Source organism: Malaclemys terrapin, chromosome 24, assembly GCF_027887155.1.
Source record: "Malaclemys terrapin pileata isolate rMalTer1 chromosome 24, rMalTer1.hap1, whole genome shotgun sequence".
Classification (NCBI taxonomy): domain Eukaryota; kingdom Metazoa; phylum Chordata; order Testudines; family Emydidae; genus Malaclemys; species Malaclemys terrapin.
In genome coordinates this window covers 11,044,325-11,070,752 of record NC_071528.1, presented here as the reverse complement: position 1 = coordinate 11,070,752, position 26,428 = coordinate 11,044,325, and the positions used below count along the sequence as shown (strand labels likewise).

The 26,428-nt window shown below is 39.6% G+C and overlaps 1 protein-coding gene across 2 annotated transcripts; it reads right to left on the bottom strand.

The window, feature by feature from the left end:
• LOC128828627 (scaffold attachment factor B1-like) lies at positions 1-26,323 on the bottom strand. Of its 2 annotated transcripts, none has more exons than XM_054013414.1 (21): positions 26,012-26,322; positions 24,836-24,923; positions 23,447-23,508; positions 23,159-23,365; positions 22,065-22,127; positions 20,914-20,941; positions 19,529-20,027; positions 19,081-19,127; positions 12,130-12,230; positions 10,326-10,475; positions 10,149-10,228; positions 8,455-8,594; positions 7,288-7,379; positions 6,890-6,996; positions 4,909-5,202; positions 3,556-3,693; positions 2,826-2,868; positions 2,102-2,223; positions 904-1,016; positions 718-769; positions 1-367 (listed from the first exon to the last, which is right to left on the bottom strand). In XM_054013414.1, the coding sequence occupies exons 1-21, from the start codon at positions 26,198-26,200 to the stop codon at positions 238-240; spliced, it is 2,745 nt and encodes a 914-aa protein (XP_053869389.1). In that variant the 5' UTR covers positions 26,201-26,322; the 3' UTR covers positions 1-237. The 2 variants fall into 2 exon arrangements, with proteins under 2 accessions (XP_053869389.1, XP_053869390.1); XM_054013415.1 differs by having other exon boundaries at positions 278-367; positions 690-769; positions 26,012-26,323.
• Positions 26,324-26,428: the final 105 nt, after the last annotated feature.

Here is a 26,428-nt window from a genome sequence, read left to right as displayed (position 1 = left end):
TTAACTGTAAACTGGTTTTATTTATGGAAAATGGAATGCTTCATCGACTAACATTTTAAATGGGGTATGAACAACACATTACAAAAACAAGAGTTCACATTGCAGTGAGCTATATAATATGGCAGCAGCTTAAAAAATTACACATTTACGGTAACCCATCGGTTACAATTAACGGTAACCCTGGGTAATAGAGAATTCACCTCTGTTGCCATCTCACATTAAAAAATTAAAACACATTCAGTAGCGACGGTTGAAACGGGGGTCATTGGGTCTGTTTGCTCTCTCCTGGCCTGCAAATCCTTCCCCTTGAATCCCTCCGCCATGCACCATCTGGCCTTGACTGCCACTCTGCATGAAGCCGCCACGCCTACAAAGAGATTCACACACAAAGTTTTCTTCAAAGTGTTTAAGTTTTCACTGCAATCTCGATTATCAAATTGATACAATTGGTGCCATTTGCGTTTCTTGTATGATTTTCGTTCAGTAAGATGCACCAGATAAAAATCATGGGAATATTTATTACTCACTGACATTGGATCAATGACAAATCACAAACGTTCTTGAATTAGTTTACTTTGCATAACTCCAAATAACTTTTGTTTTCTCACAAAAGATTCTGCTGAATAATTTAAACATGCAAAGGAATGACTGTTACAAAGGGAAGGGAATGGGAATAAAAAGGTACAAACCCCAATTATCCTTGATAAAGCTGCTTACCCTGACAGGCCTCCCCGATGCACTGCATGGCCTGGTCTGCCTCTACCACCACCTAGAATTAAAAAGAATGTTCAAGCATTCCCTTTATTATTCCCCCTATTCCAGTTTTGCTTTCTTTATGCTAATAATGCTCTAGGTTTACCAGTAGAAGTCTAGCAGCAATTAGCAATAAAGCAGTAAGTGTACCTTGCCATCTCTCATGATCCCGTCCCATCATTCCTCCATCTGCACTGCCCTGCCATGAACGATCTTTATGTCCCTCAAACTTTCGACCATGATCTCCCCAATCACGTCCATCTCTGGAAGGAAAGAAAGGAAGAAAAATCTTTAGGTATGTTTCTTACCAGTTTCATAGCATGCAGTGAAGCCAAACCTAACATCTCATTCATAAACATATTAATATCATTTACCAAGATACAAGCTTACCAATCCTGAATCTACAATGTTCAGCTGTTTAACCATACCTCAGTAATTAAGTTGCTGAACAATCCACCTAATGTAACAAATGGGGAAATAGGATTTCCTTAATCCTATTTATGCAACAGGGTATATTTGATGCACGATTTCTTCTCCGAGTATCCAGGCTGGCCATTCTGACCAACCCACTAATCAAAATTCAATCTGAGAACAATGTATCTTGTCATGTTCTGCAGAGTGGCTTATTCAGAGGAAATAGTATCTAATTTTAATGTTCAGCTTTGGAAGCGTTTTTACTGGGTTGTTTTCCTGAAGGGAGTTAAATGCTCTTCCAGGCTGGTCCCTGCCACTTCAACTGAAAATCAGAGGTAAAACCCCACTGTGGAACTGACAAACGTGAATAGACACAGAAGTAACAAACAATAAATCTTAATATTGCGATAAAAGGAAGATTAATGAAGTAATTTCACTGAATACCTGTGAGGTCTTCAGTTATACAGTTGGAAAATCTTAATTCATGCTGAGACTGGCATGATGGTTAAACAAGAACTGTCTGGGATTCCAGGTTTGTCCTAAATTGGGTTTTCCATTAAGATTCTGGCTTCTCTTCCATTTAACAGTCTCAAATTCAGTCCATTAGCTAAAAGTTACTCACTCTTCAAAGAATTTCAGGAGCACCAGGGTCATAATCAAATTTCACCCTTAGAAGAGGAAGCCTTAAAGAGAACACAGGCAAAGCACAGCAGCTCCTTACTACAGAGCTCCATGATGCCCAGGGGCGCTACATGTGTAAATCCATTGCACAGCCAGGAGAGAACAGACCCTCAGTGAAACTATTTGGAGAGAGGATTTACTCTGGTAAAACCGGTTCCCTACTATCACCCTTCAAAAAGTTCATTTGAAGTTTCAAAGAAGCATGACCATTGCAAGTGCTGGTGAAAGACTGCCCTCATTTCCACATACTAACCGAGACTGTGGAGGAATCCCTCTCCCTTCACTCATTCTTCTGTCAGACCCATATCCACCCCAACTGTCCCGTGAGTCTCGTGAATGACGATCTGGTCCTCCATGGCGCTCATCTGCATAATGCTGAAAGATGAAGGGTACACGTTGGAATGCTGTAACCTGATCCTCAATTTGGTAAGAGCTGGTCAATAGACTTTACCTAATTCAATAACCTATCCATCAGTACAGGGCACGTTAGGATCGCAAGATTTCAGAAAGCCCATCTAGGAATGTCACCACTAGAGCAAAAATTTTCCTCTAAACAACTTCAAAACTTTTTTGCTAATTTCATTTTGGTCTAGTTTAATCTGAAAGTTACTGTGTGAAATTAAATTCTTCCAATGACTTCCTTACTCACTTTTACCTCTATGTTGTGCCTTTGCATTTTCTATGCACCCTTTTGGTACACTTTACCATACCGAGACACTCACTAGTTGTGTTTATTGTGCCAGAGGAATTACTTCTGATGTATTTGTGTACCAGTAAATAGAACAAGCAATCAGATTACTCAAGTGTTTTCATTTTTACCTATTTAAAAAAGAAATTAAATTTTATATTGCATACGTTTTCCTTTCCTTATCTGCATCTCTTACACTAGTTCACTATAAATTAATCTGACATTCAGTATAGGAAATCAGTTTATAAAAATTAAGCTACTCTAGGCCAATATACCCAATACAACTCACCTGCCCATCGCGATCTCCCATCACTGTTCTTGATCCTTCTCTCCTGAAAAGGAGCAATTTGAATCAGAATCTTGCAATAACATTATTAAACTGTAACGTATACAAAGTATTTAGGGCTGTATTTTCACAGCTGCTGAGCACAGGTTTCTGCTGGAATTGTAGATTCTCAATCTTTACAAAGTATCAAATTTCACCTGCACATATGGAAACTGTGAAACATTCTGGTCAGTCTCAACAGAAGAAGGTAAATAGAATATTCATTGTAGAGACATTTATCTTGTCTACATGTTAGTGTGAGCTTTTAAAACATTTGGCAACTTTCTGACTTGCAACACTGGGAATATATAAATATGAAAGAAACCAATTAGTCATGGGAAAAAAGTGCTGGGTGCTCACAATGCTGTGTCAGGGACTTTATGAGTCCTATTGCAATAAGTTTTGCTTGTAATGCTATTTCTCACATTTTGAACAAATTTGTTGGAAGCTTTTAGTTGATGACACAGTACATTCAAACACCTTATTTTGTAAGGTTTCTTCTGGTTACACAGGTTTCACAAGTAAACCCCATAGACACTTATAAACTTCAGCATGGAACAAGAATAGACAAGCTCTGAGGTCCTTTTTTAAAAAAACAACAACAGTATTTATCAAACAAATAGAGAAAATGCCATACTAAATATATTATTGCCTTTACCTGATTTCAGGCAATGCAGGAAAACAAAACACTAACCTGTCCATAGAATGGTCTTGGTATCGGCCACGATCCCTGTGGTCATAATCATGGAAGCGATCTTGGCGGCTAAAATCAGAATGGTATCTGTCATCCAACGCCATTCGCTTTGCCTCTGGCCAGTAGGAGTCATCTCGCCTATAATAAAGTAGAGATTTAATACAATATTGTAGTCCAGATAGAATCATCTTTCTGTTTCGTTCTCTTCATCTCTAGTCTCATTTAATTACTACCTTTTTTTAAGATAAGCATAATTGTTTACAGGATAAGATATTTTCTTACAGAAGAGGAGAGGTGACAGATTTGAGAAAGGAATACAGCAGAGCTGAGGCAGTACAAGTTATGAGTTACAGTACGTGTACACAGAATTACAAAAATTATATGAATTACACTGTTAATCAGTTCTGTCCATGTTTCTTTGAATCTAAATTAAGGAAATACATTATTCCATTTCTATTCTGTGATATATCTGAGCAGTTAATAATTAGATTTGATTATTAAAATCTGATCTGCCAAAAACAGTATCTGAGTTTCAGAAAAAAGACTGTGTTGAGCTAACCTATATCAATCTTTGCCTTATTGTGCATGTGCTGAAACAAGAGAAGAAATATTTTCTTCTATCTGCATTTGTTTTAAGATTTTCTACAGTAATTTGTCCATCTGTCACAAGCCCTGTTTATATAAACTATTAGGGCAGGGCACGCTGGGATGTAAATCTACCTTGTACTAGCCTGCCATGCACTAACTGTGTAGACTCTGATGCTGTGCACTAAAAGTTCCCTACTGTGCTTTGATCTACCTGTCTTCAGTACACCCGGAAACTTTTAGTGGGCAGCAGCAGAATCCACAGAGACAATTGGTGCATGGCAAGCTAGCACAAGGTAGCTTTACATCCCAGCGTGCCACACACAATCCCTCAGTCAACTTTTCCCTGAGGGCCTCTTAAAACAGACTGCCTGAACTCCTGTCAAAATGAGATTCCTATCAGTAACAGGGGAGAAAGATAGATCGAAGTAGGTTTTTTGAAATTACATGGATCTTCTAATCCATGTAGGGATTTATGGGAATTTACTATATTTTGAGTTTTCTCAATTCAGAGTGAACTGTGATAGGTAACTCTATGAAGAGTTTAATGTGTTTAAGAATGGTTACTGACTGAACTGTTTAATAGTGACAAGCACATTTTTGCATGTAATCTAGTGGAGCATTTGACAGAAAAGCCCATCAATGACTGTCCGCCTACGTAGTTCTCTCCGTGGTTTGGGACTTCCAGAGAGAATCTAAGGACTGCTAGCTTTTCTACTTGCATCAACAAACGGGAAATCATTAACTCACTGTATTTGGAGTTTTTACCTCCCATCTATGTCATATGGTCTTCTCAGTGCCGATCGCCGTTCCTGTTCATAGCGAAGTTGCTCATGCTGACGACGCAGCTCCTCTCTCTCTCGCTGTATGCGATCCTGTTCTCGTCTCCTTTCATGTTCTATGTGCATTCGCTCTCGCTCCAGGCGCTCTCTTTCCATCCGCTCTCGCTCCAGGCGCTCTCGTTCAATCTGTAGGCGCTCTCGAGCGATCTCAAGCCTGTCTCTTTCTTCTCGTTCCCGTATGGTTTGCAAATGCTGCTGTCTCTCCCGACGCTCACGGGTGCTATATAAAACAGCAAGGTAAAAGGCGTAAAGATTTAACCCTTCAATGCTGAAAATGAACTACAAAGCAAAATAGGAACAGCAATAATCCTAGATTTGTGTTGGTTCCCTCTAACAGGCTACGGGGTATTCAGCACTGAGGATGGCTGCTCACCTGTAACTGGAGTTCAATTATATCACCGCCACAGTAGCATGCACATCCTCACAGATCTGAACATTAGGTGCAAGGTCAAGGGACCATGATCCTAAATGCCCTAAGTTCATTCCTATTACTCAAAATATCATCCAAGGACTGTGAAGAAGCAGGAAAGGAGGGTGGGTTAGTGTGAATCTGCAAAGGCTAAGAACTGAGTACCCTCTCTTCCCATCAAGAACTGCCTTGGAATATCCACTGTTAAGAGGGCTGAAAACTGAATACAGAGTCTAATCTATTTAGATCTATGAACAGATACAGTTTCTCTGGACTTAAAAAAAAAATTACTAAAAACCATGCTAAAGTCTTATGAAAGGGGTTGGGTTTTTTTTACCCTACCCAGATTTAGCTTTCCCTAGATAAGCTGTGAAATTTTGCAAAGGATGGGAAATGGATGCACTGATTAAGATGGAGTAAAGATCAAGGAATTTAGAATGTGGACACAGTACTACCTTTATCCTTTTATAGAACACTATGAAAGGAGTATCAGAAATAAATAAGCATCTGCACTAGGTCCCTCTCTGAGCTGAAAGGACACAGAGAATGCAGCTTTGAGGGATGGTTGGTAAACCATCATTTATATTTCTATACATAGAATCATAGGACTGGAAGGGACCTCAAGAGGTCTTCTAGTCCAGTCCCCCGCACTCACGGCAGGACTAGGTATTATCTAGACCATTCCTGACAGGTGTTTGTCCAACCTGCTCTTAAATATCTCTAATGATGGGGATTCCACAACCTCCCCAGGCAATTTATTTCAGTGCTTAACCACCCTGACAGTTAGGAAGTTTCTCCTAATGTCCAACCTAAACCTCCCTTGCTGCAATTTAAGCCCAACTTTGCATACATGCATAACCAGCTTTTTTAAAATTTCAATTTACTTGTAAACTTTGAATGGTCTGACAAGGTTAGTTACCTAAAAGGGAGCTAAGATTCACGCTGCTAGATGGAATGAGTCTGGATGAAAATCTGCCCCTGATATTGAGACAGAATCTTCCTCTTAGGCACTTGCCTGAAAGCACTGAATTGGGTGGGATGGAATTGTTTTGGGGGATTTTCCTCTCTCTTGCCCGATCATTTGTGTGCCTGGAGCCAAGCAGCAGAGAATACTTAACATTAATTAAACCTATGTACAAAATGGAAAAGGCAGAGAATGACAATTTGAGCTAGGTTTTCACATATAGCTCAAATTGTCACCTCTGACTTTTCCATTTTGTACATTTTTTCTGTTTTCACATATGTTCAGATCCAAAGAGGGTACATGAATAACCTCAACAATCAGTGCTTTGCAGTCTCTTCTTGGGCTTGCGGCCTCCAGATGTGTGACCTGACAGTGGGCATCTACATGGGCAATGCTTAACTGAATAAAAAAACTATAGTTCATATACCAACGATAAAAGGACTATGTCCCCTTTAAATAGCTTTAGTGAGAAGTCAGTCACCAAAGTTCTAAAAAGAAAAAAAAAATTCCAAACAACTTTGCCATTGAACTTACCGGCGTTGTTCTGCCTCTCTAATTTTTCGCTGTGCTTTGATTTTGTCGAATGGCACAATACCTTGTCTCTCTTTGCTCTCTGATTTGCGGTCCTGGCTCTTAAGGCTCTATAGTAAATATAGAAGTTGATAAAGGCTTACTGGAGTGCATTTCTAAGAACATAATTATGATAACAGATCAAACAATACTCAAAATCCCTTCCTTTCACAAATAGTATGTCTGAGAGCTTAGTCTCTGCATGAATTTTTTTAACGTATTTATTCCTTTTATAAGTGCAGACAAAAAACTCACAAAAGAAACATGTCTTAGCTTGAGTGCAATGCTGGAGTTTTGTGATGTCAGCCATTTAAAAGCTATTTTACTAATGGGAATTTTGAACCCCAAAAAATTAAACTTACTCTCTCTTTTGATGTAGTTGAAGTTTTCACGCTAATAACAGGTTCTCCTTTGGATTTGTCCATTACTACTATCCTCTCTGCTCCCTTACTTCCTACACAAACCACAACAAAAGGAGATTACATAATATAATGGGAGCTTTGACTTTCAATGGCACAAGTCCTCAAAACGTGAACATTTTTAACATTAACAGCCTTTTCAAAATGCTGTTTCACAGAAATGACTTCTGCAATTTGTACCCATAACATAAAGTAACATTTTTAATTTATCTTTGCTACTTTACAAACTGAGTTACACCAGGGGCAGATCCCTTGTAAGACTTTTAGATGCTACTTGATATTAAAGAGATATCAAAGTGATCAGGTACATAGTGAATACATTTTTATACAACTGTTTCAATTTCTAAAACCAACAGATACTAAATATGAAATGCACTTGTCAGCATAACCTGAATCATTCAATAATGATTGTTATAACAAAGAAACAGAATCCATAAACAAGATACAAGTTTTATAATTTTGGCAGTATCCATCAGATACTAGTTATGGTTAAGTTTTACTTACTGTTTAGTTTACTACTAAGTTATATTTGATTAAATTACCCACCTTGTGTGTTCACAAATATATCAGGCATGGAGACATAAGAAGTTGAAATAGAAAAACAAAATCCTATGTTTTCTCATTCTACCCAGCATTTACTATGTAACTAGGGCGATGTAAAAGTCCTGTGTGACATTTTTTGACTACACATCCTATTTCTAATTGCATTCACTTGAACATATATAGCAAATAGTGCTTGTTTCTAAACTTCCACCCTAAAAATGGACCCGATAGACATCAAGGCTAATAATAACATAGGTAGCTGTGTAACTGTGACTATTTCACATATGTGCATGTATACTCTATTTTTCAAATGATCAGTTCCACAAAGTCTTGACAGAACACCAGCAGCATTTCATCACCCAAAATTATGCACAATAACTCTGTTTAATATGATGACTAAAACTTAGTCAGCTTCAGCAATTTTTAAAAAAGTACTATCCTACCTTCCATCTTACAATCCCAAAAGATTTTACAAAACATTTAAATCATTTGCTTTGGGAAGACACAATTGTAAGCATCCACACGAATCATGCCTAATACTCTATAACAAAACAGCAGTTAAATTACCTGATTTTGTAGTCTTCAGTTGATCTGATGACCCAGACTTCAGCTCATCTTTATCCTTCTCTTCTTTTTCATCTTTTCCTTCTGCTTTCTTAGCATCATCTTGTTGGTCAGTCTTCTCATCCTTTTTAACACTGCCAGACCTATAGAAAATAAACTGATTTAAAACTGAAGGAAAAAACTCAACACCACATTGACAAAGAATGATATGAATGTGCAGAAAGTCTGAGCTAAAAGCAGCTTGATATAAATGTCCTTTTGCATATAAGGGATTGGCTTAAGTCTCTGGAAGAGATGCACATTATGTTCAATGGCACTGATACTGAAGATGCTAATTTCTCTGTTGGCACGAAGTGAAAAAGATCAGAACCTACTGTACAGCTTCAAAGAAGTTTTGGCCTAGCATAAGATCAAGATAACTGAACTATACGCAATAGGAAAACACACACTATGGTGTGCCTAATGCCAGAGAAGATTCCTGAGAGAAAACATGGCAACCAAGGTCAAACTAGTAGGGTTTTTGTAGCATGGCTGCTGAACCCAACAAAACGGACACTATACAGTAGATGGGCAAAGCCTCTCATAAAATTAAGTTTCCAGAGGTGAGGGCTAAATTAAACAAAGCCAAAAACTAGTTATCAAATAGCATTTGACAAGAGAGTTATGCTTCAAGAAAACATTTAAAGCAGAGGACTTATCTGAACCCTCCTGGCTACTCTAAGTATTCCTAAAATGAAAAGCAGTGTGGCACTGACGAGAACAAATGGTGGGAACAGAATCTTGAACATCTGCTCTCCAACTGTTGGTTATCACAGTAGCACTAGGTAGCCCTGTTCCATGAGAGAATCTCTCATGTGTAAAAAGCTCTAGTACGGGAACATACTAAAGAACGGATCAGAACTCTGGAGTGGCGCTCTTTATAGGTTTATGATATTGACGTGTAGCAGGCTTTATTGCAGGCTGCCATAAGAAGATCTAGACATACCAAAAAGCCTATGACTGAGAAAACATGGGTCTTATATATGCCTAACCAGGCATGCAATTGAAGTATCTGCACTTCACTCACTGTTAACTTTTATAATAGTATATTTGGTAATAAAGATCAGAAAGAACAGCCATTACGATAAAACATCAGAGAGCCCCCCCCCCCCCCCCCCCAAAAAAAAAAAAAAAAAAAAAAACCCCACACAACTGAACTGGAAAATGGAACTGAGAAATGCAACTGAGGTAGGGAGTAAGGTTCCAAGTGCATACAAGGGAAGTTAGCATTCAAGGAAAATAACCAATTTCTGAGATTTCTCCACCCCCAACAATAATCAGGATACTTCAAAGTCTACACAGGGGAGTCAGGGTGGAGACCTTTTAATGAAATTCAATCAGGGATTTAGGTCTTCAGTGTTTTTTTTAACTAATTTTTACTGTTGGTTTTTTTTTTTTTTTTTTTGGCTACTTAAGCCTTATTAGTTCCTAGATAATCAGATACAGATTTGATTTGTGACTGCATACATTTGACCAGAAATGTGACAACGAAACACAAATATTGCTTCCATTCATATTCCTATTTTTGCATGCATCACTCCAGACCTCTTTGTGTATTCACCTTGCTCACTTAACACAGCTTTGTTTTTCCAGACAAAGCAGAAAATACCCCAAAACAATCAAACTATTTTTCAGATATAGAATCTATAGAATGATACCTCTCACTGACAACTGTCTCCTTCTTCACTTCACTCTCTTTTTTCTCTGTAGGTTTTTTCCCAGCAGGTTCATTTTTTGCCTGAAATTATATTTGACAAACACCAGTTGAAACATTTCAGTAATTTAGGAATTCTTAGACGAGGTTATTCTATCTTTTGTTGAGAATTATCACTTACTTTTTCTACAGAAATTATTTTTCCATGTAACTCTGTTTTGTGAAGGTGTGTAATACATTTTGTTGCCTCCTCAGCTGTAGACATTGTAACAAACCCATAGCAGCGAGAACCAGGACTGCGAGCATTGGTCACCACTTTTGCACCAACCACCTTAAGGAGGACAATTATAGTGTCACTCTAATATAAGTACACAACACACACATACACAGCCCATTTATAACCTTAAAATATTAGCTTCTTTCTCCCCCACCTCTTTTACCTACTCTAATGCAGCCTATCATACCTGGAACATCTGTTTTTACGTGACAAACAACTATGAAAACAATATCTTTTGGAACCAAGCATTGTAAGTGCAATGTTGCAAAAGTTCAACTGGTGAAAAGCAGACAATGTGAAATCTATTTATAAGAAATCCTCTAAAATCAATTAGCTCTTCTGTGCATCACCACCATCATTTTGATGAATGGCAACAAGAAGAACAACGGTCAAGGGCAAGTGTAATTTCCACCCGTGTTGATACTAGTTCAACAATCTCCTAGGATGAGTGCCAATGTCAATATCAAAAATGTAACTTTTCAGTCATTGGTAGTCGTACGCACAAAATATTAACTAATTTTAATTTTTTTCAAATACAATTCAGTTTGAGAGATGGGAAGCACTCACCAAAAATACGATTTTAAAAAGCCTACTTATATGCAATTTTCAAGTACGCTACAGAAAACCGTGAAGAAAATGTTGAAACAGCACGTACAGATAAGTATTTCCATAAAAGCAGATAAAGTCTATACAGCACATTCTATACTGGGGGAATAAATCAGAAATTCACATAGGCTTCCCTTTTTAAAGTGCAGCTGAAGGTGGAATATGCTTTTAACAAACACATAATTTACCGCAGATGTACTTTTTCCTCTTGTAAGTTTAACTTTCTCCATAATTAACATTCCAAAGAAGAACGTGGATTCTTTTGTTTGAATTACCATCACTGCTGTCAGATTATTCAGGCAAATACAAAGACAGCTGTCACCGGTAGTTTGGATTCACATTTGTGTCATTTCTCTAGAATCATCTCCTCCCAGATCATCAGATGAAATTTTGGATTAAAACTAAGCAAAATGAGTACACCTCATTTTAATAATGTAGTTTGACATAGTTAATTTTCTTGGCATGAAATGCAATAACCGCATGCAATTCAAACAAATCCCCGGATGTGCTGAACTTAATTCATTTGATTTAATATAAGATCACAATATATTAAGTTTTGCTTTTTCTCAAGTTAAATTTGCGGAAAGCCATTGCCACCGCTTCCAGTGGGAACAGTATTTAAGCATTATCATCTGACAATGTCATTTTAAAGTACACTACTGAACCTCTGAGAAAATACTTAAATATTCCCTCAAGTATGAGGGAAGTTACTAATGTTGGCATCCATCATCTATTAAATCAGCCCTTCCAATTTTCCTCTTAACAGGGGTTACGGGATTTAATTCAGCACACCATTAATAGCAGCATACAAAACCTTTTTTCAGGTGTTAAAACCATTAGCCTAAATTGATTCAAACTAAGATCTGGAGAGGAAAGGATATTTTTTGTATTGGGTGAGGGACAAAATACAAAAGCTTAAATGGCTTAGATTAGTACATCTTATTTGCTGTTGTGTGCACCAAGAATATTTTTGACAATTTACGCTTCCAATTACCTGTACTTCATCTGTGGTACAGGTATTCCATTAAAATACTTTAAATAGCAAACACCAAGAGAAGAAATATCGTTAGCTAGTTTGGGGTAAAAGGATCAAAACCCTTACCTTTCCGTATTTGCTAAAAAGATTCTTCAAGTCTGTAGCTCTAGTAGTGGAGGCAAGTCCACTCACCCAAAAGTTTCTACCAGAACTGCTACTAGCGCGACCTAATTAAAAAAAAACCCTCATTATTTCACCATAATTAAAAAAAAGCAATTCCAGTTCACATTCTTTAGTCACAGGTCAACTGAAATATACTGTAAAATTTACCTTCACTGACTGACATTCTTGAAAATGATTAGTACCTTTAAGATCGAAGTATATAGTACATTACTTTACAAACTAAATAGAATGGTTACTCACCTTAGATAACTGTGGTTCTTAAGAGATGTTTTGTCCATGTGGATCCTACTTATGGCACAAATATTCCTCATGCGTGAGAGATTGGAATCTTTGACCATTCAATCTAGACTCCTAAGTGCCTAAATCCCTTTAGAAAATGAGATTTAGGCTCATAAATTAGTTAGGTGTTGTGGCGCTGAGTGCAGCAAAACCTAAATACCTTTAAAAATATGGGCCTACGTGTCTTAGGAACCTAAGTGACTTAAAAAAAATGGATTTTAGGTATTTCTAAGGTAAAATTTTCAATCACCTAATGCAGGGTATAATGGCTGTTAAAAGTATGGGTTGAGCTCCAAGTGGCAGCTTTGCAGATTTGATATAGGAAAACTTCTTAGGCATCCTGAAAAGGGTGTCTCGCTTTAGTTGTGTGGGCCTTGAGGCCCAATGGAGGGGGCCTATCTACTCATGGGTAACAAATTGCAATGCACTGAGAGACCCACTTGGATCCATCCACATAAGCATAGCCCTGAAAAACAGGTTCTACTAGCTGTTGAAATGCTTTACTGGCTTCCACTTGAGCTGTATTCTGCACAGATCTTCCAGCTGGCAACTCTGCCTTGCAAAATCCCTATACAGGTGCGGGTCTACTCTGCTCTGATTACCTGATGTGCTGTCAATGCATTAAATTGGGCTTGGGAGAGTTTTCAGCCACCTATGAAATGTCCTTGCTGTCCATAACTGAAACATGTCTTTTTATCAATCCTAGTACCACTCGCTTACCAATTTCCTTAGGCTTCTGAGTGGACAAATGCCCTCCTTAACTGGGTGGAGCAGATCTTGATCTAGCTATCTGCAATTGTACCAACAGTTGCTCAGTTTGGAGATATTTCTCTTTCAGTCTCTTAGAACTGCTCTAATATTCCTTTCAGTTCCTTCACCAAATGCAGGTTAGCTTTAAAAATTTTATTAAGATGATGTTAAAAAAAAAAGTGAACAGAGTTTGAGGATAGAAGTTTCTGGTTATCAGGGAATAACGTACAGATTATTGATGGTGCAAAGTCTGGTTTAAGATCAGGTGGCATAAGGAATACATAATCTGCAGTATCCCCAATTGGGGGTAAAAGGTTGATGGGTCAAAGTACAGGCATTGAGATACGAGGGTATGAAGTTCATATACTAAAGCCCTTCTCTTCTCTTGACAAAGTTCTCTTTTCCAAATCAGGTTCTCACTTCCAACAAGAGTTGTGCACTGGAAATGTTTCTCTGTCGACCATCTGGACTAAAATCCTTGTGATCCTCAGTGTGGTTAGCAATGATTTGTGCCAACAACCTGGTCTTGTATACAAGAGTCTAATTCTGCATCTTTCTCTCCAGCTCAAGAATTTTTTGGACTAATGCATGTAATCTGCTCAGGTATACAGGCTGTGCTCCAGTATGTTGATCAGTTTCAGAAACTGAGGCTTAAGCTCTGACACTCTCTCTACTCTTCCATATGCCTTTTCAAGACTCTTAAAAACAGTCTCCAGCACTTGCCTGGATACCAGCTACTATAGCTATCCTCACTGCTGGGTTCAATGCATTCTCAGTGATATTCCCTCTCTTTATCTTGTCAGAGATTTCAACACCTTCCATAAATTCTCTGGTTTGAGCTTGCCAGGTAGGATAATCAACCCCTCCACTGAGTCTGGGGGACCTGTCCGAAAAACATTTCAATTTAAACTTTACATCTGTCATTCTGTCTCTCATTGGCAGATTTCAAAACCTGCTCTTAAGACAAAGATTTACAGCAGGAACAGATGCTTCCACTGAATGACTACCTGTTAACCCTCTAGTCTCTCAGCCACATGTGTAAATTGTCTGTCTGTCAGTATCAGATCCTCCATCAGAATGTTCAGGATCCCCATGCTCATTGTGCTGGGAATCTGTGAGCAGTTCTAGTGGATACAAGTAGCACAACCCTATGGTGAATAGATATCACAACCCATTTCTTCACTAATCTATTTCACACAGTCTCCCCCCCTCTGGGTATTATGGAGGCAAGATCTGGACATTCACAAAGCATATGAAACTGTTCTCCTTCAAAGCTCTGTATATCAATTACCTGACCATATGCCCACCTTACTGCTTCTGTACTATCAGTATGAGACACATCACTGATGAGAATGGGTGTAGGAATTCAGCCCAAATGTCTGCAAGTATCCATAGTGCTAGACAACAGAATCAATACAGTACATGCACACACATATACTACCACTCTAATCTCTTTGACTGAATGATACTGATTGTCTCAGAAAGAGAAATCAGTTAAAACCGTGCAAGTCTCAAGTCCAATTTTTGGTACCATTTGTGTAACAGGAAGGGGGGCAGATGAAGAAATATTACATATAACTATTACACTCCCCTTTTTCTTGCACCTCAGCATAACATTTTTCTGAAGCACAAGCCAGAGTTCTCTCTTTATGCATTATGCAGTTAAACCTCATGGCTATTGTATGTAAAACCCTGAACAGCTGTTAACTGTTCCCAGTCAGCTTCAAAGAGAGTACTATACAATTTCTTAGTAAACAAAGAATTAAGACACAAAAATATCGTAAACAGTATTTGGAATACTTATGAATATTTTTAAATAAAGCCTTTTAGAATGTAATAGAAACATCGGTAGATTTACAAACTGTCCCATTTTGTTGCTGTTAAATGTAAGGTTTCAACATAACATTTGCACTTCTATACTTTAGCACGCACATATAAACAAAACCCCACTGATCCTATTTCAGAGGATTTTTCAGTCTTTATAGTGTGGCCCTAATATGTATATCATCACCTGGATTCTTCAGAGCTTGAGAAGAATGGAAAAGAATAGCGATATTGCCAAACAAAGATCTGGGAATCCTTACAGCTAGAAGGATTCCAGCCCCTGGATTAATAGTTCCTGATCTCAGTTGTGGGTGAAATAGAAATCTGAAGCCTATAACCAAAGTGGTAGAGGTACAGGGGTCAACATTTAAAATATCTATCCCCTGCATTTCTCTGAAGCGCTCACTCTATAGGGTACTATCTTTCACCCCACAAACCCAGCTAAGTCAGGTAAGAATTTACAAACCTTTACCTCACTGAGCTCTGCTCTGTTCTCTCTCAGACAAACCCTCCTTTTAACCTCCACCTCCTCCCTCACCTAAACTGCAATTGGCACAGCTCTCAACTAGTGAATGTGTGGGACCTGAACAACTGCTCGCCCTAAATGAACGCTACTCCCGCAGCTTCAGAAGCAGCTACTGAGCATGTCTATTAATGCCACATGTGCTTCTGGATGTCCTGGGTCCTTCCACCGGCCCTTGGGTCTCAAAGTTTCGAAGGAAAGAATCCTGGAAGAATCCTGGGCTGGTATTTGCTCTGAGGAAAAAGAAAGCATTTGATGTTCTTGTGGGCAAACAGGTATACCATGGGAGGGCTCTATTTGTAGAATAGAGGCTTTAGGATGGAGTCCGTCAGCAACTACTAGTGGTTGGCTGAATACTGAATGTTGAGGCAATTATGCCAAATTGTTTGTTCCTGGTAGTTATCCTGTAACGATGGCACTAATTCCATAGCTTGATTGTCTCCTGACAAAGAGAGGATGAGTTGGCACCCTCCTGCCTACTGATATAAATTACTTTACCGAGGCGTTGCTGTACTGTGGTTCTTTTCAGGAGCACCAGAAAAGCTCTTTAAGTTAGTCAAAACGTCTTGAGTTTCAGCACATTGATATGGAGTAAGGATTCTTCCCAGGACAACACGCCTTACATTTGTAGGTAGTTTAAATGGACCAGAGACCTGCTATGGAGACACTTGTAATCTCTATCGCTGTGGGAGGAGAGGTGCAGGAATGGTATCTCTTCTTTGCAGCCTAACTAGGGACAGGTCCACCAGTCCAAGGAAACTACTATACGAGTTGGAAACACGAGGCAAATATTTGTATTTGGTGGGTTGGTGAACAAGACTTCAGCCAGCCTCGAAGGTGAAGACTTGCAAGAAGTGTCACATGAGTGCACAAGGCCATGTAACTTAACAGTTTAAGAGATTCTTGTTGTTGTTGCAGGGTTTCCCTGAGGATGAAGATCAGGGATATGACAGCCTCAAATCTGTCTTGAGGAAGGTATTCCTTTGCTGTATTGGAATCTAGAAAAGCCCCTATAAAATACTATGGACTGGGTTGGCCAACCTCAATTTGGAGGATCCAGAAAAGCCGAACAAAGGGTTTGCTGACCCTGTCTCAATACTGGTAAGGAAACTTAGCACAGAGTCCCTACTTACAAAGGTATAAGAACGGCCATACTAGGTCAGATCAAAGGTCCATCTAGCCCAGTATCCTGTTTTCCGACAATGGCCAATGCCAGGTCCTCCAGAGGGAATGAACAGAACAGGTAATCCCGTCGCCCATTCCCAGCTTCTGGCAAACAGAGGTTAGGGACATCATCCCTACCCATCCTGGCTAATAGCAATTGATGGACATATCCTCCGTGAACTTATCTAGTTTTTTTTTTAACCCTGTCATAGATTTGGGCTTCACACATCCTCTGGCAAGGAGTTCCACAGTTCGACTGTGCATTGTGTGAAAAAATACTTCCTCTTCTTTGTTTTAAACCTGCTGCCTATTCATTTCATTTGGTGACCCCTGGTTCTTGTGTTATGAGAAGGAGTAAATAACACTTCCTTATTTACTTTCTCCACACCAGTCATGATTTTATAGACTTCTATCACATCCTCCCTCTTAGTCGTCTCGTTTCCAAGCTGAAAAGTCCCAGTCTTATTAATCTCTCCTCACAGGGAAGCCATTTCATACCCTAATAATTTTTGTTGCCCATTTTTCTGAACATTTTCCAATTCCAATACATCTTTTTTGAGATGGGGCGACCACATCTGCACACAGTATTCAAGATGTGGGCGTACCATGGACTTATATGGAGGCAAGATGATATTTTCTGTCTTATTACCTATCCCTTTCCTAATGACTCCCAACAGTCTGTTTGCTTTTTTGACTGTTGCTGCACATTGAGTGGATGTTTTCAGACAACTATCCACAATGACTCCAAGATCTCTTTCCTGAGTGGTAACAACTAATTTAGACCCCATCATTTTATATGTATAGCTGAGATTACGTTTTTCCAATATGCATTACTTTGCGTTTCTTAACACTGAATTTCATCTTCCATTTTGTTGCCCAGTCATTCAGTTTTGTGAGATCTTTTTGTAGCGCTTCGCAGTCTGCTTGGGACTTAACTATCTTGAGTAGTTTTGTATCATCTGCAAATTTTGCCACTTCACTGTTTACCCCCCTTTCCAGATCATTTATGAATAGGATTGGTCCCAGTACAGAGCCCTGCGGGACACCACTATTTACCTCTCTCCAGTCTGAAAACTGACCATTTATTCCTATCCTTTGTTTCCTATCTTTTAACCAGTTACCAATCCATGAGAAGATCTTCCCCTTTTATCCCATGACAGCTCACTTTACGTTTTTGGTGAGGGACCTAAGGCACTGAAGAGGTGGAATCTCTGGGAGTCAAAGTCTCTTTTTGGAATCAGAGGAACGTCTTTCCAAACCCAATGCTCCCTATATGAATTGTTCAAGAAGGTAGAAATAGCTACAGAGTGATGAGTTCTGGTGGGAAAAGATCAGCATATCGTCCAGAATGTGGCCTTCAGAAAAACAGATAATACATTAAGAGTGTCTATCCTTTAATGGAATAAGTCCATTTGGCTCGATGTCAGCGTTTAGGCTCAGCCACTAGGTGAAGAGGTGCCAAAAGTAGGAGTCAGAAGGAGGAAGAAAATGTAAAGAAAATGAATAAGACTGCCAAAAGGGCAGAAAAGTGTCCTTAAATACTTACAGCAATTACTAATATTTACAAAACTTATTTGATGAAAGGGTGCCAGCAGGCAGACACTGCCAAGTTCTGTTTTATTGCTGGAGTGGTCAGAGCTAACAGAGAGGCAGTTGGATCCGCACTGCCCTACATACCCTTGAATGGGGAGGTGAGACAGAGGTATAAGGACATGCACAGGCAATGAGGCCCAGCTGACACTCCTGGGTGAAAGATCATGATCTTACTTGCATATGGTGTGTACATGCCCCATAAGTGGGATCCACAAAGACAGATTCCATGAAGAAAAAATAATTTGACTGAGAGAGGCACCCTTTGAAGATTGAAATGGAAGTGTACAGCTATTGCAATTTAGATTTATATGCAATTATTAGAATCCTTATTTTAGCAAAACAGTAGATTATATATAAATATATGAAACAAATGTATCAAACTGAGTAGAATTATGAAAAGCTCTTCACCCAATGAGGTGTCCATAAGCACCTTCACTGGCTGAAGGACGTATTTGCCATGTATTAAAGGTTTTCGTTGAAGTCACTGTTACAATTTGTGGGATACAGTCACCTGATATCTATAGAAAATGATTAAAACAATAAGCTTTCCATGGTACACACTAAGTATTTTTTTAAACAATGGTTACATAATGCAGATAGAAAGACAAACAAATCTTGCAATCATTTAAATCAATAACAGCACTTCCACTGATTTCAATTATGTACATTTACAATAACCTACTCTGCAAAAAAGGCAAAGAAATTACACAAGTTTTACCAAATGAGTCCTAGGATGAAGATTATTTTCCTTTACAACATACCTTTCTCATCTTTTGACACTGTCTTTGTATCTCTGTCCTCCTCAGGGCTAAAGACAAAAATTAATGTTAATCAATAAGGAAACAAAAAGGAAAATTAACTCTAAATTATGGTATTAAAATACCTACCAGAAACTAGTTGAGAAACAAAAGACACCTTTGCAAACTTGTATTAAGAAATCTGACATGAAATAAGGGAAGTCAGATTCTTAAACTTATGTCTGGCAGAAGATAAAAATAAGAATTTAATAAAACAACCTTTGAAGGTTGAGGAAAGGAAGGAAAATCAAACCATCAGTTAAAAATTGCACAAGAAGAAATAAAAGATTCTTTAGGAATAGACTACAATTTCATCAGTCTTGCTGGCCAATTGAAGGAAACAGCTTACTTGCATCACTTAATGACCAATAAAAAAAGATAGCATCTGGTCTAAAACTGAGAAAAAACAAACCTCTTTTTCTGATCACCGCCCTCATTGGTAGAGGACTCTTTAGTAGCAGATGATTCTTCAGAATTAGCTTTGTCTTCTGTTTTCTTGGCATCTTCTTTACTATCTTTGATTTCAGGACCTGCATCTTTATCCGCTGTTTCCCCACTAGAGGCTTCCAGATCTTGTGATGGTTTGCTACTCTGATCACTTATGTTTTCTACTACTAAAGATTCAGAGTCCATTTTCTCTTCATCTATTGTCTGTTCACTTGTCTCCCCTTTTGCTACAACTAAATGCTTTGCTTCCTTCCTTGAAAGATCTTGTGCTGACTTGCTGTCCAAATCTAAAGCATCTTCCTCCGACTGACTGGCAGCAAGAGCGTCCTCTTCCTCTGCTAGCTTTTTGCCTGCCACGGCGTTACTTGCTTCTTGTGCATATGGCTGCTCCACTTCGGAAATTTCTTCTTTAAGTGGTTCAGATTTACAAGTTTCCCCCAAAATCTCGAGTATTTTCTCATTTTCTACGGATTTAACAGGAATAGAATGGCACAAGATTTAATCACCAGGGAAATAAAGCAATCACAAATGTGGAACTGGCATGGCTGCCACACTAACACCAAGAGAAGTTCTAAGCTACACAGAGATTGGAAAACCCTAATGTACACAATATTAAAGTTCTAAACTATTTGCAGCCTAACAAATTATATTAAGCCCAAATGTTATAGGGAAGAAAATGCCCCCACAGATTTAATAATAACCTTCTGGCTGGTCCTTGACATTCTTCATGAAATTGTTCAGTTCTGGTTCTTCTCAATTTAACTTCCACAATCCAAGATGTTTAACTGAATGTATCAATGCACTGAAAGTTCAATTTTCTAATTTCTGTGAAATTCTTTTAGCAGACACTCCAACATGAAAACTGGGACATCTTCTGATGTATATTTTCAGTCCAGAAAGTGAATAGAATCTGTATGGAATTTCCATGAAGAAACTGTCTTCTTTCTTCTGTATCCAGTTACTAATTTTTAAATTTTAGGTCCCTACAATGGCTTTATACTGCCTTTTCTGCTCTACTAGTTAAAAAATTAAGATACTCTGATATCACAAGATCTGTTTCACATGTAGAATCTTTAGCTTTTAAACTGAAATTAACTTTTCTAGATCCATTTACGTAGTTTAGGAGGCTTTTAAATAACCACTTTATGTCAGTGAAAATATTTAAATGACAGACATTAGTTCACAGATCTGGGGATATGATTGGGTTTCCAATCTCTATGATCCTTGCATGATCTGGATTGTCCACCATAGGAATAATGCAAACTATAACATTGCATTTTTTGTTAAAATAACTAGTGTTTTAAAAAGGGTTAGTTGAAAAGATGGGATTACATTGTTCTTTAATAGTACCTGGCTCCAAGGGTGATTCCTCGATTTTCTGTAAGAAAAAAAAATAAAACATTGCAAACACTTTTATAAACCTAATAAACTGAGTCTAAATTACAAAGATAGAATTTTAGACTATTTGAAGTTACAGTAATTCAGATACTGTATTTAAAACTGGCTCATCTAGAACCATTTCAAATGACTGTTTATATAAATGTGTATTTGCTTAAACAAAACCACAAAATAAATCAAAACTACCTGAGTTCAGCTACATTTGTTGCGTCTTTCTAGCTAACTCAGGCCTTATCTACACTATGGACTTTACAGTGGCACAGCTGTGCCCTGTAAGGTCTCCTGTGTAGCCGCTCTATGCCAGCAGGAGAGAGCTCTCCTGCTGGCATAATTAAACCATTCCTAACGAGCAGTGGTAGTCATTTTGGCAGGAGAACATCTCCCGTGGACACAGCACTGTCCACACTGGCGCTTTTGTCCATGAAACTTTTGTTGGTCAGGGGTGTGTGTGTTTTTTTCACACCCACACCGACAAAAACTTTACCCACAAAAGTGCTAGTGTAGATAAAGCCTCGGAATACTAAAGGCATTAGAAAGAACATTTATGTCTAACATGCCAAAAATAATAAATATGGAGAAAACATATTGCACATTTGTACTAACCATTGTAATTCACAATGATGAAAAAGGAAATGAAGTGAACTGAACATCAGATTATGTAATGTTAGCATTAATGCGGTATTTTTTTGTTTCCTCTCTAAAAGAAAGGAAATCAAAACATGTACAGCGGGAGTATTTCAGTTATATTGGTGCCTACACAAAAGGAAGTTAAACTTTCCAAACTAAAACCACTTTTATTTACAACTCAAATAGTAGAGGATGATGATTTCTCAAAGCAGGCAGCAAACACTGGCAGATGTGCTCAGTTTATAGATATGAGCAAAGGTAGTGTCCAGACTCCAAAATAAGTAGGCACTGCCCTGCTGAGACCCCACTGTCATTATGACAGTATTAAGCATCACAACATCTATACTAAATCATAATATGAACTACAATTAGAGTAAAAAAGAGTTGAGTTCAGTTTTATTACGTTGAGAGGCTAACTGGCAATTTTCTATGTAGGATTGAAAATAACCCGCAGTAGAGCTAAAATTTCAATTTACCTTCATGATATTTAAATCAGATGAGGCAGCATCTACGTTGTTTCCAATTTCCTCACAGTCTTCCTGAAAGATTGAATGGAAAATATTTCACTCCTTACAAAAGATTAACTACAGCTTTACAGATAAAAACCTATATAAAATATTGGAAGGTAGGAGAAACAACACTACTTTATCTGACTTTCCCAGGGAGATAGCATTGGTATAAATATTTACCAATAGTGAGAGGAACTTTTGCTCCCAAACCTCAAAATACTACCCAAGAACGCTGAAAAATGTCAGGATAATTTTTCTAACAATTTAATGAAATTTTCATCAGCAATAAACCATCAGTTTACAATGGTCTTGTGCACTTAAAAAAAGCTTCTGATCTGAAGAGAAAATGTGTTAATTTGTTTGATAGCTTTAAACATTATGTCTCATTGCCTTGCTTCTCCTGTTTCTAAAGGGAAAAAAGTAATCTGAATTAGTTAACACAGGACTCATACTCCGGGTTTTTTGGAAACAAAGCATGTCCTACAAGTAACATTCTTGGACTCTGCTGAGAGATGAACAATAAGATGCATCCTTCAAAGCCCCACTATATGATTTAGAGCAGTTTTAACTTGTAGAATACCAGAAGTTTTGACTTCCAGATTAAGGGGCCAGCACTGCAATGGCAGAATTTAAGATGTAATAGTAATGTTAGTACAAAATTGGCATTCCCAAAATAGAGGAACATAACATTAGGGGAACCCTGAAGTGGGCAAAATATTTAAAATTCTGTGTCAGCCCAGTGAAAATATACTGTACAATAATGCAATTTGGGTCTCTCACAAGGCTCTCAGACATACGAAGGTACAATTTAAAAGAATGAGAACACAGAATTAGGGCAAAATAGAATACGCAAAGACTTAAAACCCAAATATTTTTAACAAGGACATTATTTACATAGAAGGTGTGGAGGAAATGAAAAAAGTTTGACCTCCAAATTATTTCCATTAAGTGGAAAACTAGCACGTAATAAATACATTTTGATTCCTGACATTTAAATGAGGCATATCATCTACAATTTTCAGAAATTAAATATATGAAAAGTCATATCTCCAGTTACCTACCTCATTTTCTGTAAGTTGGTCTGGAAGTTCTTTCATTTCTGCATCAATATTGTCTTTACTATCAGACAGTGAGTCAAGAATATTATCAGCACTGTAATCCTCTCCACAGTCTACAGCACTGCCATTATCTATTTCAGCTTCATCTAACACACTAATATCCATCATGTCAATATCCTGCAAGTTATCCAAACTTGCTTCAATATCCTCCTGTAAAAAGAAAAGAATAGTTCTATATTCATTGTGGCTTGAAAGCAACACTCTTTTAATCTTCATCATGGTTTCACATACCTGTTCATCTCTAGAGTTTTCCTCCAGTCCATTGTCTTCAATGCCTTCTTCTGGTTTTCGACCTGAAAACAGCATTATTCAAAGGATTAAGAGCAATATGTTCTTCAGAATACACACCCTCTTTGCTAAATTAGCTATTCAACCTTGAGTTTGTTCCAAAAATTAATCATTAAGACCCTGATTCTAGGCTGCAGATAATCTGGACTGTATTTACCACTACAATGTCATTAAATGGCATCAACTTGAACAAGTGTAGTGTGTCTAATACCTGGTTCTCCAACTAAAACTTAGGTCGACCTAGCTATGTCACTTGGGGCTGTGAAAGATTTCACTCTGTAGTTAGACATGGCCAACGTAGACATGGCCAGGTTAACCTAGCAACCATCTCTCGGAGAGGTGGATCGGCATCAACAGAAAAAAACCCTTCCATTGATGTAGGAAGTGTCTACACTATGCACTGCTGCAGCATCATAGCTATACTGCTGTAGCAGCTGCAGTGTAGTCATACCACAGGTGACTATTTAGATTTCCCTACATCATTCTCTCATCCCTATACCCCTCAATAAAGGGGCAGTATAAACACACTTTAAAAAAAAAATTAAAAATCAATATAATGAATAGAATCGTAATATTTCGCTTTTTCCATTTATGTCCTGCTCATCTCAAAAACAGATTAGTCAATTATCAGTTTATAATTTAGATCCCAATATCGCTTTGCAGGATCAAGGTCTTTAGGACATGGATCATGTTTAGCTATGTCTGTGACTAGACAAATGTATGATGATATAAATGTTAAATAGTCAATTTCACTTTCTGGTTCTCAAGTACTACCATAATGGATATACGGACAACTGGCCCAATATAAACTCAAGTGATAACCTGAAATCTAGTCAAATTTTAAAAATGAGCTACAAGCAATTTCAGAAAATGCATGTCCCAAGCCAATTTTTGAGATTTTGCAACCACATAGTTTACTCATAATTAAACTAACTCCTTTCAGAAAAGGAGGGATTTCTTTCTGAAACACAAACTCTGCTAAGGGGGCTTTCAGAGCAGCTGTCTCTCCTATGCCTGGCACAATCCTGTATTCACTGTCGTGAGTACTAAAAATACACTTGCAATTTAAGACCATGTCCACTTTATGGTTGAAGGTATACTAACATAAGGTATATTTGAACCTCATAATACAATTTTAAATGGTCTTCATTGGTCAAGGAAACAGTGCTAAGCTTAAGTTGTTGATAGCATGATTTCTGCTGTACATTAACAGAAACGCGAATGAAAAACAGAAAATTACAAGTAATCTTAGAGAAAACTAACAAAAGAAAGAAAAGCAAGACTATGTAGACACAAGTTACTTGTGAACCAGGAGTGTCAACTGTTTTGTACCTTTGCTAGTTCTCTTTGGTGTTCTTTTATTGCTAACTTCTGAAGCCACTGGCATTTCATCAGGGTCTCCCCCTTCTTCCTCAATGGCCTATTGGAAACAGAGAAAGTCAATTTTGGTTTGGTGAGTTTTCAAGAGCCCGTTTCCATTTTCCCAATATCATCTCACATATAGGGGAGACAGCTATTGGCCATCAGTAAACAGCCGGAGTGAGGAGGCGCTATATCAAGGTGCACTGCTCACCATTTCCCAACAAAACCAAAATACAATCAGCAGCAGGACATTTATTCTGTAAATGACAGCATCATATCTAAACGCTCGGCAGATTACTTAGTAACTTGGGGGGGCAAGGACCAGCTCTTTATGGGTTTGGACACAACCTAAAGCAGGTGCCATTGGAATACAAATGGGTAACAACGTTTCCTCACCCACAGTCTCGTGGGAGCTCAGCGAAAGGATAGAGAGACAGCAGCACCACAATGGCCCCAAGGGGCTCAGTGAAGGGTGTGCACCTGGGAGAGAGGGGGGGCTAGAGGCCCCAGAGAAGGGGGTGGGTCAGAAGAAGGGGCTAGCGGCCCCCAGAGAAGGGGGGGTGCGGAGGGATGGTCCCCAGAGAAGGGGGTGGGTCGGGAGGAGGGGCTAGCGGCCCCCAGAGAAAGGGGGGTCCGGAGGGCGGGGCCCAGAGAAAGGGGGGTCCGGAGGGCGGGGCCCAGAGAAAGGGGGGTCCGGAGGGGGGGTCCCCAGAGAAGGGGGTGGGTCGGTAGGAGGGGCTAGCGGCCCCCAGAGAAAGGGGGAGTCCGGAGGGCGGGGCCCAGAGAAAGGGGGTGCGGAGGGGGGTCCCCAGAGAAGGGGGGGTGCGGAGGGGGGGGTCCCCAGAAAAGGGGGGTGGGTCGGGGCGCTAGAGGCCCCCATGAGGGGTATCCGCCCCAGGGGCTGTGATGGGGGCAGTCAGTGGTCCTAGGAGCGGAACAAGGGGCCTGGGCGGACGCGGCCCAGCTCCGCGGGGAGGAGTTGAGCGGCTCGAACCGGGCCTGGGTTAGCGCCATTTTCCCTCCCGGGGAGAGCGCTCCGCCGGGCCCGGGACGCGCATGCGTCCAACGCGCCTCAGCGCGGGGACAAAGGAGCCAGACGGAGCGTTCCCCGCTCGCCCCCTCCCCCACCCCCGCCCCGCCCCGCACCTTCCTGAGCCGCTCCATCAGCACGCTCTTGTTGCCGCCGCTGTCCAGGTTGCGGCGCTTGAGCTCGGCCCGCAGGTCGATCACCCGCAGCTCGCTCAGCCGCCGGGTCTCGGGCTCCGAGCCGGGGGGAGCCGCCCCGCCCAAGGGCGCAGACTCCCCCAGCCCGGCCGCTGACTGACTCTCCGCCATGACGCCGCCGCTGCCGCTGCTGCTCCGGCTCTCACGCGCGCGGGACTAGGCAGGGTGAAGCAGCCAGAGCCGCGAGCGCCAGCACAAAATGGTGGCGAGGCCGAAACGCACTGGGGGGGAGGGCGGGCGCGGCGCGCAGGCGCAGTAAGGCGGGAGAAAGGGGGATGCGCAGGCGCACGAGTTTCAAGAAAGAAGGGCGGCTCTCCATTGTAGCACAGCCACGCCGTA